Genomic DNA, 15193 nt, shown 5'->3' on the forward strand with positions numbered 1-15193 from the left:
TAGCAATTCCTTGATAAATAAGTGAATAAACAAAACCAAATCTGAAGACAGAGACCAAGTAGACAAGGCAGAGCAGTCCAGGACAGGGACAGCAAATGAGTGTTTTCTTTTAGCAGTTGAAAGAAGGCAGTGATGTCTCCTGGGGAGTCTTCTGCTGCCCTGCAACTACATGGCAACTCCTCTGTGCACATGTGTATTTGATTAATTCACGTTTTTTGATTGTGCTAAGGAAGTACTTCCTGAGTAAAGTCGTCTGTTGCAAACCATGTGTAACAACATGTGATAGAGATCTTTAAGAAAAGCAAGCAAATTGACTTGTTAGCACTTTAGAGTATGGTTTTGTTCTAGTTTAAACATAGCAAACTGGATGACATGCATAGAAATGAACTTAAAGGCTAGTTATCATTTCAAGCACACTATAGAAATCCTTAGGGGTGTTCAAAGCAAGGCCTAGCTATCTAGGCTTTTGCCTTTTGCTTTCTCATTTATCTTGGCCTCACAAATCTTAGCTACATCCCCTTTCCCTGAAATTACTCTCAGACAAAATCAAATGCTGCATATAAGGCAAGAGAAAATAGTGCTTTCACTTTGACTTGATATACGAGATGATGTTAAATCTAACCCCCCATTTGCCTAAATTGAATTAGACCCAATATAATTGCATTATTTTAAGTTAAGGAATTCTAATATTCCCTTATATCCTACACCTACCCATTTTTCTCTGTGCAGTAATACATGCAGTAAAACTGTACTTTGTGCTTAAATTTGTTCTTGTCCAGTGTCACCTAGTATATGGTATGAACTGGTTCTCACATTATTATGAACCTTTCCCAGGTTCTTCAGATAATCATTCAACCTCCGTTCTTCCTTGACAGTAGTTGTGTTTAGACCTTAGGCAAATGATTCCTTGGTAGGTCCCACCTAACCTGCAGTAATGGGGCTTTTCTTCTATTTTAGACCTGGTTGAAGCAGTGATTCTCAAACTTAAGATTGATCCATTTCATTTGGAAAACTTCTTGGAACTTGGGTCTTTGGATCTCACCCTCAGAATTTCTGATTAAGTTGATTTGGTATTTCATTACTAACAAGTTTTCAGGTGATCCCTACATAACTAGTCCCAGGGCCACAGTTTGAGAATCACCAAGAAAGGGTGTCACCTGGAGACAGGTCCAGAACTCCCCAGTGTTACAAAGAAGCTGCACCATTTTTCCTGTGAATCCTCTGCCTTGATTCATTTTTATACACACAATCTGATTTGTATTTTGCACTGATAAATAATCAGAGTAAAGCAGGGGTGGTGGCACATATGTGTAATCTCAGCACTAATGAGGCCAGCCCCGGCTACGCAGTGAGGTTAAGGCCACCCTGCGCCACTCAGCATGAGACCTTGTCAAGAGAGATTGGAGGGGAGGAGTGAGACAGACAAGCAGGCAGGATGGAAAGGGCAAAAGGGGAGAGAAAGAAGTTGAATGAGAAATTAGCTGTTGGTTGGTTATATTGCCCTCTTGTGTTTCTCAGTCATATTTCTTCTTACTAACTTTCTGAATCCCACTATCAGTTCATCATTAAAAACTTGGAAAATATAAGGGAAGAATGACTAAAAACCTTACAATCCACTGTCAAGGGATTCATACATATGGATATCTTCTTTTTCTTACGTGTATCTTTTCTTGTGTATATTTTTTAAGTGTAAAAGTATACATAAAATTTAACAGCATTGAGTTCATACTGAAATCACATTTTATAATCTGTTTTTCCATTTATTTGTATATTTTGGGAGTGCTTTCCTGTCTTGTAAGACTGTAGCTGAAGAACCTTTTCCTCACTGAACACAATCAGCCTCCTAAAACGACACTGCCAGATGAGGCCAGGTAGCAAATGGTGCATCTTTCCCCATTCCCTCTGCATTCCCAGAAAGGGGCCTGCTCCACACAAAAGTCTACCTGCAACTTCATTTCTAACAGCTATAGAATCCCTGTCTTGTATTCGTACCATAAACCCTGTCTCCTGTTTGGAACATTTCCACTGTTTTCATTTTTTTTTCTCTGGCTAAAAATAAAATAGAGCTTCATTTGAAATCTTTACGCATCCCTTCCTTATACGTAATGTTTGGATACTGATCTTCGTTACTAGATGAAGTCAGTTCAGTTTACTTCCCTACCCTTACTAGTGTTTGACATCCACTAGGAAATGGCAAAAACGGCCTGTTACTCAGGACCCCAGAAGTTGTAGTTAATCTCTTGCACTGGTCAAAGTAAGTGGAAGAAATTAAGAGATCTGCCTCCACTTCCGAGCCAGACACCGGCAGCTTCCAGTCTACAACAGATCTCCTGACCTCTGCCATTTTTTGTACTGGTGGCAGACAGAGTCTGACAGCTACTGTGTGGAGGGTACCCTAGATCCATAACCTCCAACTATATCCTCAGAGTAGCTCAAACCCTCCAGTGCCTTTCCCCCATTCTGGTGCCGAACAGGAAGATCAGAACTGGTTCAGGTTCTGTCACATTTCAGGGCTCAGAACTGCTCTCCTATTTTGGAGAATTTATTCAGTCATTAACTTTTATTTCATATATATGACATGTCTACAGTGTTCCAGGAGTTTGGTATGGCACAAGGGTGGTGGGCCAAGCAGATGTAGCCAAGCCCTGAAGAAACTTTCCTCTAGTCAAGAAACAGTCAAGTAACTGTCAAGTGAGGAACTCTACAAGTAAGCTATTCTACCATTGGTGAGACTAATAAGCCAGTGAGAAGAGTGCTGTTAGGTGGTCGAGACCTCACTGAGGAGACACCCTGGAGGCTGTCAAAGGGTGTTCCAGACAGCCTGTGATGAAGTGTGCACAGATGGAGAGCTCAATGGGTCAAGAAAAAAAGAGGAAGTTGCATGGTAGTGGGGATGGGAGAAGACTGTGGACCGGTTGACAGGATCAGCTGGGAGTTTAGATTTGAGTCCAGTTCAGCAAGAAACATGATGGATTTTAAGCAGAAGTGATAAGATCTGATAATTGCTTTAAAAGATTAAAACAGAACAAAGAGGAAATGAGAATAATCTTATCTGCTTTAGCCACTGTTTGACCTTGGACAAGATACTTAACCTCTCTGAACATGTTTCCTCATTGATCTGGTGAGATAAAGATCCAGTTTGTAGAGCTATAAGCAATAACTTTATACATTAAGTATAAAGCCCCATGTTACTATTTAGGCCAGTTGGTCCCTGATCCAGGGCGTGAAGGAGTTAATGCACCAGTGGGAGAATGTCTAATTTATGCCAGGAAATGCTGGGAGCTGGCTCATTATTTTAATTGGATTTTCCAATGTGTTGAGCAAGTCAGCAGATTTGCATTAGCTTTACTTTGTAAGAAACTTTCTGTCTGAACAGGAAAGAGAGAGAACCAATGGACAGTTGGAGAGAGACTGTCAGAATTAGTGCAAGATGACAAAGCAAGCAAATTATGTCTTCATTAATTACTGCAGTCTTGTGTGCAACTGAGCATTGCAGAAGTCCCGTTTGTAGAGCTGTGCTGCTCTGTTCTGCACTAAGAGGCATAGACAGGCCGTAGGGCAGGGTCTGCTGTGTGGGTCTGGTCAGTCAGTGAATGCAACAGCCAAGGTGCTCCCTTTCTTCAGTGGGGTGCTGTCGGTGAGGAAAGCCAGTAGTACACTGGGAAACGAGCAAGAGCTTTTCTCTTTGTGGTAAAGCTTTGTGAACGAGAAAATGAATTAAAGCATAAATATATTTCTATAACAGAGAAAAAAACTTGAAGTAATCTCCAGCTTAGATTATGGCAACTGTTGATATAATACCTGTCAACATGAAAGCAATTTTTGAGAAATAAAAGATGTTTGTTTTTTGTTTTTGAGACAGGGTCTCACTTTGTAGTGCTGGCTGGCCTTGAACTGACTATGTAGCCCCTGCTGGCCTTAATCTCCCAGTGATCCTCCTGCCTCAGCCTCCTGAGTGCTGAGATTACAGGCATGGGCCTCCTATTCCTGGCTTTATGATTTTTATCAAAGCTAATATTGCAAGTATTTTGCCAAGCAAGTCCTTTTTAGATAATGAAAACATAGACCTTATCCTCTCTCTGCCTGAGTCGCTCCAAAGTTCTGGTTGGGCTTGATGCATGTCCTAACAGAGGAAATATTTTCCCTTTCCTAAGGAAAAAAAATTTTAAATAGTTTATTTGGAAAGCAAATGTATTTACCATACCTAAGCACCTTTTCTGAGTTGTTTTAATGGCACTAGGGATCAAATCTGTGGCCTTTTATGTACTAAGCAAGTGCTCTGCCAGCATCAAACAGTGTACCCAGACCCCTGAAGTAGCTTTTAATGTGGTATTTGCTTAGTAAATGGAAAATGATTTTTAAAACATACTCTTCAACTTTTTTGCAGACTCAAATCATGTAAAGAACTTTGTACTCAACTTTATCATTACTAGAAAAGAAGTGATTTGGAAGCTGAGTAAATAAGAGTGATCAGTAGAATTTTAGTAAAACAAGTGGGAAATAATTCCACAATAGATTGAGGAGGCTTTTTAAAGAATGCTAGCAAAGGTGATAACATGAGGCTTATCCACCTATATCATTACCGAGTTTTATTTTTTTTTTGCAAATATAAAGGGCTTTATTCACTTGTCATCAAAGTACAATACACACACACACACACACACACACACACACACACACACACACACGCTCTCTCCTTCTCCTCCTCTTCCTCCTCCTCCTCTTGGACAGGCGGCCTCAGGCGTCGAACATGGCGCAGCTGCCACACAGTGCCTTCTCACACACATCACTGCAGTCTACAAGGCCACACAGGGAACAGGCCACAGCACCACAGCCTCAGCAGGTGCGCATACACTGCCCACACAGGGCCTCCTCGCACTGGCTGCAGACCACCTTCCCATCCACTGCTCGCACGCATGATGAGCAGGCGCGAAATGCTGCCCTGGACAGGTCAGCTTTGGAGGCCTGGACACTGCTCCTGATCAGTCAGCCATCAGGTCCAATCAGCAGCTGGCCTCTTGCAGCTCGAGGTGTGTCTGTAGGGCCAGGCTTCAGGGACTCTGGCAGGTGGACAGTGGCACAGCTTTCACCCCACACATGGTCTCTGCAGGCCTGGGCCCCATGGAAAAGCAGCTGCTTGGGGTTTTTTTGTTTTTTGTTTTTTGTTTTTTTGTCTTTTTCTTTAGCTGCTTGGTTTTTTCAAAGATCTCCCGCGAGTACCACTTGGCACACACGCCATGGCTGAGCTCCTTCAGGCCCACACGGAATTTGAGCTGAAGTGGGGCTCCATCTGCAAAAGGAGAGCCCCGTTTGGGCATGGCCTCGAGGCCAGTGGACAATTGCTGAGTTTATTAACTGTATTGTATTTGCCTGTGGAGATGACTTTTGCATATCAGTTACTAAACTTGTTCAGACCGTGAAAGTATTCCTGAAAGAATTAGAAAAGAAAATTACAGCATCCTATAACTATAAAGTCATATAAGCTGATCTCTGTTGAAAAGTCATACCCTAAATATTTGAGAAAACATATTTTTCTCTTCACTGAGATTTCCAGGCAGGTTTGTTTTGTCTCGCAGTGAAGATTTTGTAAAGGTTTCCTTAAGACTAATCTGCTTCCTTTTCAGCTATTCTCTCTGCACCTTTATAAAGGCACTTTTTATTAGTTACCAGTCACTTGTCATTTGTGTTAAATCCCTTTATTAATTGTTTATTTGTTTTGGTACCAGGATCAAACTCACCACCTGGCACATGCCAGGTGCTTATGCCACTGTGCTAAATTCCCAGCCTTTACTAGTTTTTTAAAGTTAACTTTTTTCCTAGGAAGTTGGAAAGAGTTTGTATGCATCCAGTTTTTTCCTGTGTCCTTTTTATAGATAAGCACTGGAAGAAATTCTGAATTTCTGATACATAACTGATTTGATTTCTTTCTGGCCTCCAAGAATATGTGTGTAGATTACCGTGAAAAAATGCATAGTCCTTGGGGTTTTCTATCAGTGTGTGCACAGCCTGCTCACCGAGCCTCACCACATGATGACATTGGAAGGTTATGTATGATTAGAGCATGACTTCAGAGGGACTTTTCCTTCACTCAACACTGACTAGATGTGCTCACTCCTGCGTCATTGTGTAAAACAGCCTTCAGATCACAGTAACAGTAACAGTGTATTTTTTTCCTGCTTTATTTCACAAGGATTTGAGATACCTATGAAAACCCTAATTTTAGACTAAAAAAGCATTTATGTCACTGTCTTTTAATATTTTGTTCTAAATTTTGATCTTTTCTAAATAGCAAATTATGTAGAAACATCCCCCCCCTTTTTTTTAATGCACAGAGTCCCCTCTCCCACGCTGTCCCTTGGCCCAGTTTCCATCTCTAGAGGAAACTGGTATCACCAAGTATATATTTGTTCAGAAGTAATTTAAGCTAAATGCCCCACCCCTTTTATATATATCCATGTGCGCTAAAAAGTATTGTTTTACACCATGCTTTTATTCCATAAAAGTTTATTTGGAGATATCTCTGAAGTAGGTGAAAAGAACTTTCTTACTTTGTGGCTGTTGGTTAGGAACCCTACGATTCATTGAGTCACTGCCTGTTGACAGGTGCTTTCCGTGTCCATCAATAGAGACAGCCTTATGCAGCAGAACCTCAGGCACCACAGAGCTGCGTTTTACTCCTCTGGGCCTTGAACAGCCCCATTCCCCAGGCAGAGTCCTAAGTTCTGTGAGGGGCACTGGGAGCAAATGGTGGCTTGTACACTCTGCTCCCAAAGACTTGCCTGCAGCTGGTGAGACAGGTCATGATGAAGAAGCAAGCACATACACACCAGGACCGCTGAGTGTCTTGAAGGATATAAGTGAAAAACTTCATGGATGGGGCACAGGTATCTAGATACTGGCATAGTTAGCAGAGACCTGTTTGAGCCCCAGCCTCCTTACTGTCCATACAGAGTCCTGTGAATAAGATAGGGAGTGATGCAGGCTGGTCACCTGGGAATGAAAGTCAAAACTCAAGAGCAAAGTCTAACCCTGCTGTCCATCTGCAGCAAAGCATACGTCCCACTCATCTTTTAGTTTCCCTGTGTGCTCAATGGAAGTATTTCTCCACTTCTTCCCACCATTATTACCTACAGTATTCCCCCAGAAGCCTTTTGGCCCTTTATTCTCCTCTCTTTGCTTCCTTTATGAAATTTTAATAAGTACAACTCTATAATTTTTTTTAGGGCTGAGTGTATAGCTCAGCAGCATGGTGCCTTCCTGGCAAGCACAAGGTCATTAGTTCAATTCCTAGTACCCCCCCCACCCCAGAATTTTTTTTGATACCTAGCTATTGGGAAGGTCACAAACAAGTATAAAATCTAAGTGACTTTGCCACACTTTCCCAAAACCAGTGTCCTAAATCATCTAAAATATCAACTCAATCTGTGGTCCTCTGGCCTGACAGCCAAGTTGTTCCTCTGTTTGGATGGTGGCAAAATCACATGGATAGGATTAAGGGAGAAAACAAACAGGAGGAAGAGAAGAGTGGTTGTTTCTGATCCAAGCCCTCTGGTAGTGTGTGTTGGAAAAACTGTCTTTGTATATGAAAGCAAAGTTCCAGGAGGTACAGGAAGTATAAAGAGAGAACAGGAGGAATTAGGGAGAGGCTAAAAAGTAAAGAGAAGGTCTTCCTATTATCTGTCCTTCTGTGCTCCCACACTGCCTTATATTTAGCATTCCATAGTATTACAAATGTAATCAAGCATTCAGTACTGCCTGGATGTCAGGGAGTAAATTAACACTTTTGATGTCCATTAACACTCATTCCAGCCTCAAAGTAGCTACTCACAGTAAGATACATTACCCCACTCTATAGATGTGGGCAAAGGACAGCACAAAGCCCATCACGGTCACCCCTGGTCCTGCTCACACTGTGCTCTCCCTCTGCCAGTCACATGTTACAGCAGTGCGTGGTAGCAATGACCTCTGAATGCAACAAGAAGGTCCTACTCATCACGGCCTAACCATTCCTAGTATAGAGTTTGTACAGAGTAGATTAAGTGATGGGCAGTGAATAGACAGATTGACAAACACACATCTAAGTGAAATTGTTTCTTGAAAAAAGAGATCCACAGTGTAGTACAGTCATGTAGTAAGCTGATTTCACCAAGATTACAGGGCTTTCCTTAAAGACCAACCATATTCTAAGCTCTTTATTTTTATTGTTCTTTCCAACCCATTTTTCTGCCACTGCTCTCTCTAGCTAAGCAGCACATCCACCTCCTCCGCCTCCTCCTCTTGCTCCTTCTCTGTGAACTCTTTTATCTTGAAGTCAGGAAACCCTAGGCAACTGCCTCAGAACAATAAAATGCCTGTTCCTTGGTTTTAAAGCTTTCACTCTAAAATCAGGAACAAAATAAGAATGCTCACTATTATCACTCCCATTTAATATAGTTCTGGAAGGGCTGGGGATTTAGCAGCACAAGCGCCTGCCTGGCAAGCACAAGGTCATGAGTTTGATCCCCAGTTCAAAAAAAAAAAAACAGTATAGTTCTGGAAACATTAGCCAGAGCAATTAAATAAGAGAAAGAAACAGAAGGATTAAGTATAGGAAAGAAAGAAGTTAAAATATTTGTAGATGAATGATATTCCACATAGAAAACTCCAAAAACTATACCCAAAGTCTTCTAGCCATATTCACTCACATAGCAGGACACAGAGTCAGCACTCAGAAATCAATAGTATTCCTATATATGAATAACAAACTCATTGAGAGAAAAATTAGGGAAACTATACCTTTCACAGTATCATCCCCCAAAATGAAATACTTAGGAATCAATCTAACAGAGAAATAAAAAATCTAAAATTACAGTATTCTGAAAAAGGAAATGGAAGGGGATATCAGAAAACAGAAAAATATCCCTTGCTCTTGGGTAGAAAGAACCAACACAATGAAAATGGTCGTGCTCCCAAAAGTGTTACTCAGATTCAATACAAACTCAAGCAAAATACCAGTAGCATACCTCATGCAGTGAGAGGAATCACTCCTAAAGTTCATGTGGTACTAGAAGAGACCTAGAGTAGCAAAAACAGTTCTAGGCAGCAGTGGCAAAGCAGGGACATTACAATCCCTGACTTGAAATTATACTGCAAAACTACTGTAATAAAAACAGCAGGTTACTGGCCAGAAAAAAAAAAAAAGGAAAGAAAGAAAAACAAGACTTAAAGAGCAAGGGAACAGATTAGAAGATGTAGAAATAACTGCAGAAACACTCAGCCACCTTCTCTTGGACAGAGAGACCAAACATGTTCACTGGACGAAAGGTAGCCTCCTTAATAAATGGTGCTGGAAAAATTGGCTTTCCACATGCTGAAGACTAAAACGAGACCTGTCTCTCACCATGCACCAAACTAAAATGGCAGTGGATTGGAGAGCTAAATATTAAAACAAACACGAACTCTGCTGGAAGAGCGAGTGGGTAGAACTCCTGTGAGGTGACAATCCCGTGGTGGAATCTTGCACTGAACTGTAGCTGTGAGCAGAACATTGTAGTCCCTGCCTTCACTGAGCTCACGTTCCTGTGCAAGGGGTAGGACAGATGGTGATTTCAGACACCAAGAGGTGCTGACAGCCTGTTTTGTAGTTCTCTCCTTACTCTGCCAGGCATCTAGAGAATTTTTCTAGTAGTAGAAGTGTGGGTGATGGCCCTGAAACGATGCCACGTGGCGTTTCAGGACACAGCCTCTGAAGCCACATGGCCAAGCTGACATGCAGTTCTGCTCGCTCTGGTTTCCCGCCTCACCACCATGTGGGGATGGCCCTGCGCCTGTCTGGGGAAACCTGGTACACGTCGAAGGAGGTGGGCACTTCCACAGAGCTTGACATGGGCAGGGCTCAGACAGGGAGTCAGGTGTACGGTTTTGTGTGCAGTTTCTTTTCAGCTATCTCCCATGTTTCCTCTGTTTTGACTTTCAGCTCCAGGGTCTGAGCCACAATGTGATCTTCACTTTGGATTCCCTGTTAAAAGGAGACCTAAAGGGAGTCAAAGGAGTAAGTGTTTAGAAATTTTCATATTAACTTGAAAGAGACAGTTTTCTTTCCCTTTTGAGATCATAGTAAGATTTGAGTTTGAAAGGCACTCTAAACATTTTTTGTAGTAAAAAAATGTTCTTGGACTATGGTTATTAGAAAAGATGTGCTTCATATGATGGTATTGGCCGAGGAGCAAGAGTACACACTTGGAGAAGGGTGATGAGGAAGCCTCACTGGGGGACAGAAAGCAGGGCTCGGGCCAGCTCCCCCAGCACGACCTTGGGCCAAGCTTTCTCGGAACCTCTGGGTTCTGCTGTGCTGGCCTGGCAGGATGCCTCCCTCCTCCCAGCTCGGGTTCCCCTGTGTAATGGGCCCTATAATGTGCACAAAGTGCCTTGCAGAAAGTTTCATATACCCTATAAAGGAAGGCATTTATGCTAAAATATTATTTTAATTGTTCATTTTAAGGGAAAGTAAATGAAATTTTATTTTCTCTTTAAGGATCTCAAGAAGCCATTTGACAAAGCCTGGAAAGATTATGAGACAAAGTTGTAAGTTGTGGTTTTGTTTTTAGTTTTTGATTTTCTTTATTTTATTGTTAAGCATTCTGTAAGAAAAAATAAATGAAAAAAGGACAGAGCCCTTAATATCTTCTTAACAAAAAAACATGTAGTGTGCCCGTGTAGTGACTAAGAGGTTGGGTATTCGGATCTAGTTAAAAGTGAGCAGTGCTCGTGGTCTAGAATGACCAATACTTTTGCTATCAATTATTGTGACATTTGTGGCTGCTGGTACTGTGAAGTTGTAGGCCTATGACTGTTACGATTGTTCTTTGATGAGAGCTAGCGTGTGTCCATGGACCATTTACATTTTTGTGGAGTATCACAATTGGAAGTAATAGAAGTAATAATGCCCACGATATGATACCCTTCTGCCTGTCCCAGCCTGCGGTATGTTTTACATGTGAGCCCCTGAGCCTGCTTGTGTGAAGCTTTCACTCTGTTTATACCTCAGAAGCTGAAGCCAAGAGGGGCTAATGGGCTTTGGAAGGTGGCAGAAGCAGTAACTGGCTGGCTGGCATTCACACTAGGTTTGTCTGCCTGGAGCCTGAGCAGGTAACACGGGCACCGGGTTGAACCCCCAGTCAGGCCAGGCAAGCTGTGTTCTGGCCAGCCTCATCTTCCTGCTGTATGCATCCTGCCGTGTTCCTTTATTAATATTATGCCTGGAGATGTGGAGTTTCACAGCCATAGGGTAGAATGAGGAAAGACCTGTATTTTAAAACTTTTAATGAAAATCTTGGCTGTAATCTTAGATAACTGTGACCATAAGAGAATAAAATATTTCTATCAGCAGCAGTAGCAGCAGAATGCAAGCTGAAATAAAAGGAGAAGAAACTCAGGATTGAACATGTTTCCCCAAGCTACTTCTGTAATTGCTTATGTAGAAAGTGTCCCCTTGGGAACTTGCTATCTCAGGAGTGCTCTTGTGCATGAACAGTGCATGAACAAGTGAACCAAAGGGCTCCCGGAAGGCCTTGTGGCATAAGAGCACTGTGGGCTGAGGTCTCTGCACATGCAAGATGGCTCGGGAGTCCTCACGAGTACTCAGAGCAGAGTGGGTCCTGGGGACTGGGTCTGCCGAGGGAAGTTTTGTCTTTATCTTTTAATACATTCCTATGGACAAATTACTTTTCCTAAAATAGATTTCTTTCTTACTGAAGCATAGTGGTGCAGGAAAAGAAGAAAACAGTTATCTATTTGATGTAGTAGGACTCACTGGCCTGTTTGATATAGTAAAAGCCACAGAAAACAGAACAACTTTGTACGAAAACAGTTTACTACCTTTGAAAGTACGAAGTAGGCTGAACATCTTCTTTGGCCTTCTATTTAGACTTCAGGAGACAGTGAAGTGTAGCAGTTGAATTTACAGACTTAGACTCATTACCAGTTTTGTGACTGAGCCAAGATAATTTTTGACTTTGATGATCCTTGATGCCTGTTTGTGTTTGAGGTAGAGTCTCACTATGTATTCCATTTGGCCTTGAACTCACTATGTCTAAGACTGGCCTCAAACTCATAGTGATTTCCCCTGCCAAGTGCTGGACTTACAGGCATGCGCCACTATGCCTGACTTCACTTGTAAAGTAATGTAAAATTTACCTCTTTCTCAAGGTTTTTGTGAGGACAGGATACTGTAGTAAAGCTGTTGTCAATACGGTAGTCACTCAAATGGTTTATATAAAGTTCTTTTTAATTATCAAATTTACCTGGCCAAAAATAATGCACACATAAAATAGAGCATCAGATACACAGTACTTGCATCTGTTAGGATTTATTCTGCAGGGTATGGCACAGTTGCCAAATGGCAGTGGTTTCAATACTGCAGGCATTTACCATAGAGCAAATGGCTTTCTAGGATGGACCATAGCACTCTCACTTGTCACCACTGTCCTCAGAAGCTAAGGTCTGGCTTTGTACATGCACTGGGCTTTTCACAGATGACCAAGGGGGAATGTTGGCCAGCGGCAGGTGGGCTTCTGACAAATAGCAGCAGCTGCCTGGCCACTGCCCCAGCCCTGCCGATCCTCCTCCTCTCTCTAACCCTTACCTGAGTTTTTACTTCTGTGAATGTTTTCTCCTTTCCCTTTCTTCCTTGCCTCTCTTTCCAGAACTCCTTTTCATAGAACATCAGACTTCCTGGGTTGTTTTTGCATTTTGATCTCCTGTTCTATTCATGCTATTTCTAAAAGCTCATTAGTTCAACCAAGTTTTGGAGAGTTTTTGTTTTGTTTTTTAGCTGACTCTGTAAAATATTCTGCTGTGTGGTGATCTATAATTCCTTCTCCTGCCCCTCCTTGTTGTTTTGCTCATTTTCACTTTCAGGTTAGAGACTGTGCTTAATTATCTTACAATCCTTGACTGCTCATTCATATCTCAAAGCAAGTCACCCAAGGCCTGGTTGATAATCTCATGTTTTTCATCGAGAATTGTCAAGAGAGCAGTGAGTCATTTTTGGGATGGTAAATTTTAGATGCCAGGACAGCTCTTGCTGGGAGTGTCCCAGACGTCAGTGTCTGAGTCCACCTTACCTAGTGATTGTGTGTGGTGACATGCTGGAAGCTGTGTGAGCAAAGAAAGCATGCATGTCCATGCTTTGAGGCACAGACTACTCTTCAGCCTTACTCTTCCAAATGTGTGTTGAGTTTTCCCCTCCTTTATTGGCATCAGTTTGTCTTAGAGTGGCTTTACCTTTTTTACCTTTATTGTCATGTTAGTAGGATTGATAGACGGAAAATAAATACATGGCCGCTGACTGAGTCACGGTGCTAAGCAACAAGGCTAGCATCATTAAGCCGTGCCTGCTGTGCAAACCTCTGCAGCTTTCTACTTCTCTTACCATGCATGTAGCTGATACTTCCTCTCCTTCTTCTAAACTTTCTCCCTTCACACATTTTTAATTGCCCCCCCCCCAGCATGATCAGAGTTGCTTAAATACAGCATCCGTAAATTGGAATTCATTCCAGCCAGGTTTTTCATTGGTTAATGGGCTGATTATTTTTTCCCTGTGGGTGTATATAGGGAATGACACATAACTTTCTGTGGTATTTGGTTGTGTATACTACAACTATAATTTAAGACTTGAAGGTTGTCAGGCTTTCCATTCACAAGTAGAAAGTAAAGTTAGTTTCTAAAATTAGAAGTCTATTTTCAAATTAAGTGAATTTTTGGAAAGAGTGGATCATTGAAATGGTTGCTATACTATCACTTAGTAAAGCCAACCAGGCAGCTTAATCTGGACCTTCCTGCTTTTTTCTCTGGTTCTCCCCTGACCTTACTCTCCTCACCAGAGATACCTTCATAGGATCTCAAATTATACATTGCATTTCTCCTACTCCTTATTTTGTGCAATCCAATGACAAATGGTTAAATTATTAAAATGTGTTATTGGACTGTCATTATATACTTGGTCTTGAAATAATTGTAATTATTACGATCTGCCAGTAATCAAGAAAAGCATTAGGTCTCCAACTTCATGCTTCTTTTTCATTTCAGTGGGCTTTATCCAAGAAAAAGTAAATGACCAAAATTCCCTCTTGGCTAACCAGAATGTAAGAAAAGTTTTATGAATTCCATCATGTGCAGGATTAAAGTTAAAGTGTAATAAGTTTCCTACATGAAAATCCAAGCAATGTGTTTATTCTCTTGGAGCCTAGAATTTTACTAAAGAAGATCCTATTGACTTAAGAAGTCTTGCCTAAAGAAATACTCAGTAACTTTCACTAGAGGAGTTGAAACCAGGGCCTTGAATATGGTAGGCAAGTAATGTGGTGGTGAGCTACATCCTTAGCCCAAAGACTATTTCTGAGCAGAAGACACAGATCTCATCCCCAGCCTCCCCATTACCGCTCAAACCACAAGAATGGCACATTTGATTCAGTCAGGGAGCCTACATGGATATGCCATTGTCACTTGTGGTCCATGGTGTGCATTAAGGTGCGTATCTGACATTGTACATGAGTGTGTTCCTAACAAAATAATGACACCTGTTTTAATTACAGCACAAAAATTGAGAAGGAGAAGAGAGAGCATGCAAAACAGCACGGGATGATCCGCACAGAAATAACTGGAGCCGAGATCGCAGAGGAAATGGAAAAGGAAAGGCGCCTTTTTCAGCTCCAGATGTGTGAAGTAAGAATTGGCTTTTCCTCCCTGGCCTGGCATTTTACTGGCTGTGATCTCCTGCCTGTCAGCAGGCTTCGTGCTGGAAGGCAGGCGGAGGTTGACTGTTAAACAAGGGGACTGTTTCCTAAGGATTCTAATCTCCATTTTTCTCCAAGCCTTTGGGAACCACCATTGCACTGTTGTCTCATATTTTGAGCCTTGGTCCTTTGGGGCCCTTTAAGCCAAAACAGGATTCTTTGGTGAGAACCTTAATGCTTCTTGTGCGTGACTGGGGAGGAAGTTGTTGATGAATGGTAACCCTGGAAGATGTTACATGTTTGGTGCATGGTTTGTTTTGGTTTTTTTTAACGAGGCCAGTTTGAATGAAAGTTAAATGATGGAGTCGTTAAGAAAGTCTGAGTCCATGGGAAAAAATGCAGTGAGAAGCATGTTTCTTTAAACTTAGACAGTGACTCTCAAACTGAATTCCACTGAGCACTAGAGCTCTTTGACCTGG

At 41.8% G+C, this 15193-nt stretch overlaps 1 protein-coding gene and 1 pseudogene across 7 annotated transcripts in view; one reads left to right on the top strand and one right to left on the bottom strand.

Annotated features, from left to right (window-relative positions):
* Asap1 (ArfGAP with SH3 domain, ankyrin repeat and PH domain 1) overlaps nucleotides 1-15193 on the top strand; it is a 356971-nt gene that overhangs the window by 255917 nt on the left and 85861 nt on the right. For 6 of the 7 annotated variants that reach the window (XM_063231067.1, XM_063231069.1, XM_063231068.1 and 3 more), the window contains 3 exons: nucleotides 9956-10030; nucleotides 10514-10563; nucleotides 14574-14703. In XM_063231067.1, coding sequence (XP_063087137.1) covers nucleotides 9956-10030; nucleotides 10514-10563; nucleotides 14574-14703 — 255 coding nt within the window. Of the gene's footprint in view, nucleotides 1-9955; nucleotides 10031-10513; nucleotides 10564-14573; nucleotides 14704-15193 lie in introns of those variants that run through there. The other variant, XM_063231073.1, reaches the window with a different exon arrangement.
* On the bottom strand, nucleotides 4738-5318 carry LOC100723529 (apoptosis regulatory protein Siva-like; annotated as a pseudogene).

The sequence above is a fragment of the Cavia porcellus genome, unplaced genomic scaffold, assembly GCF_034190915.1.
Source record: "Cavia porcellus strain 051 isolate PalLab524CR breed Dunkin Hartley unplaced genomic scaffold, mCavPor4.1 scaffold_19, whole genome shotgun sequence".
NCBI lineage: Eukaryota > Metazoa > Chordata > Mammalia > Rodentia > Caviidae > Cavia > Cavia porcellus.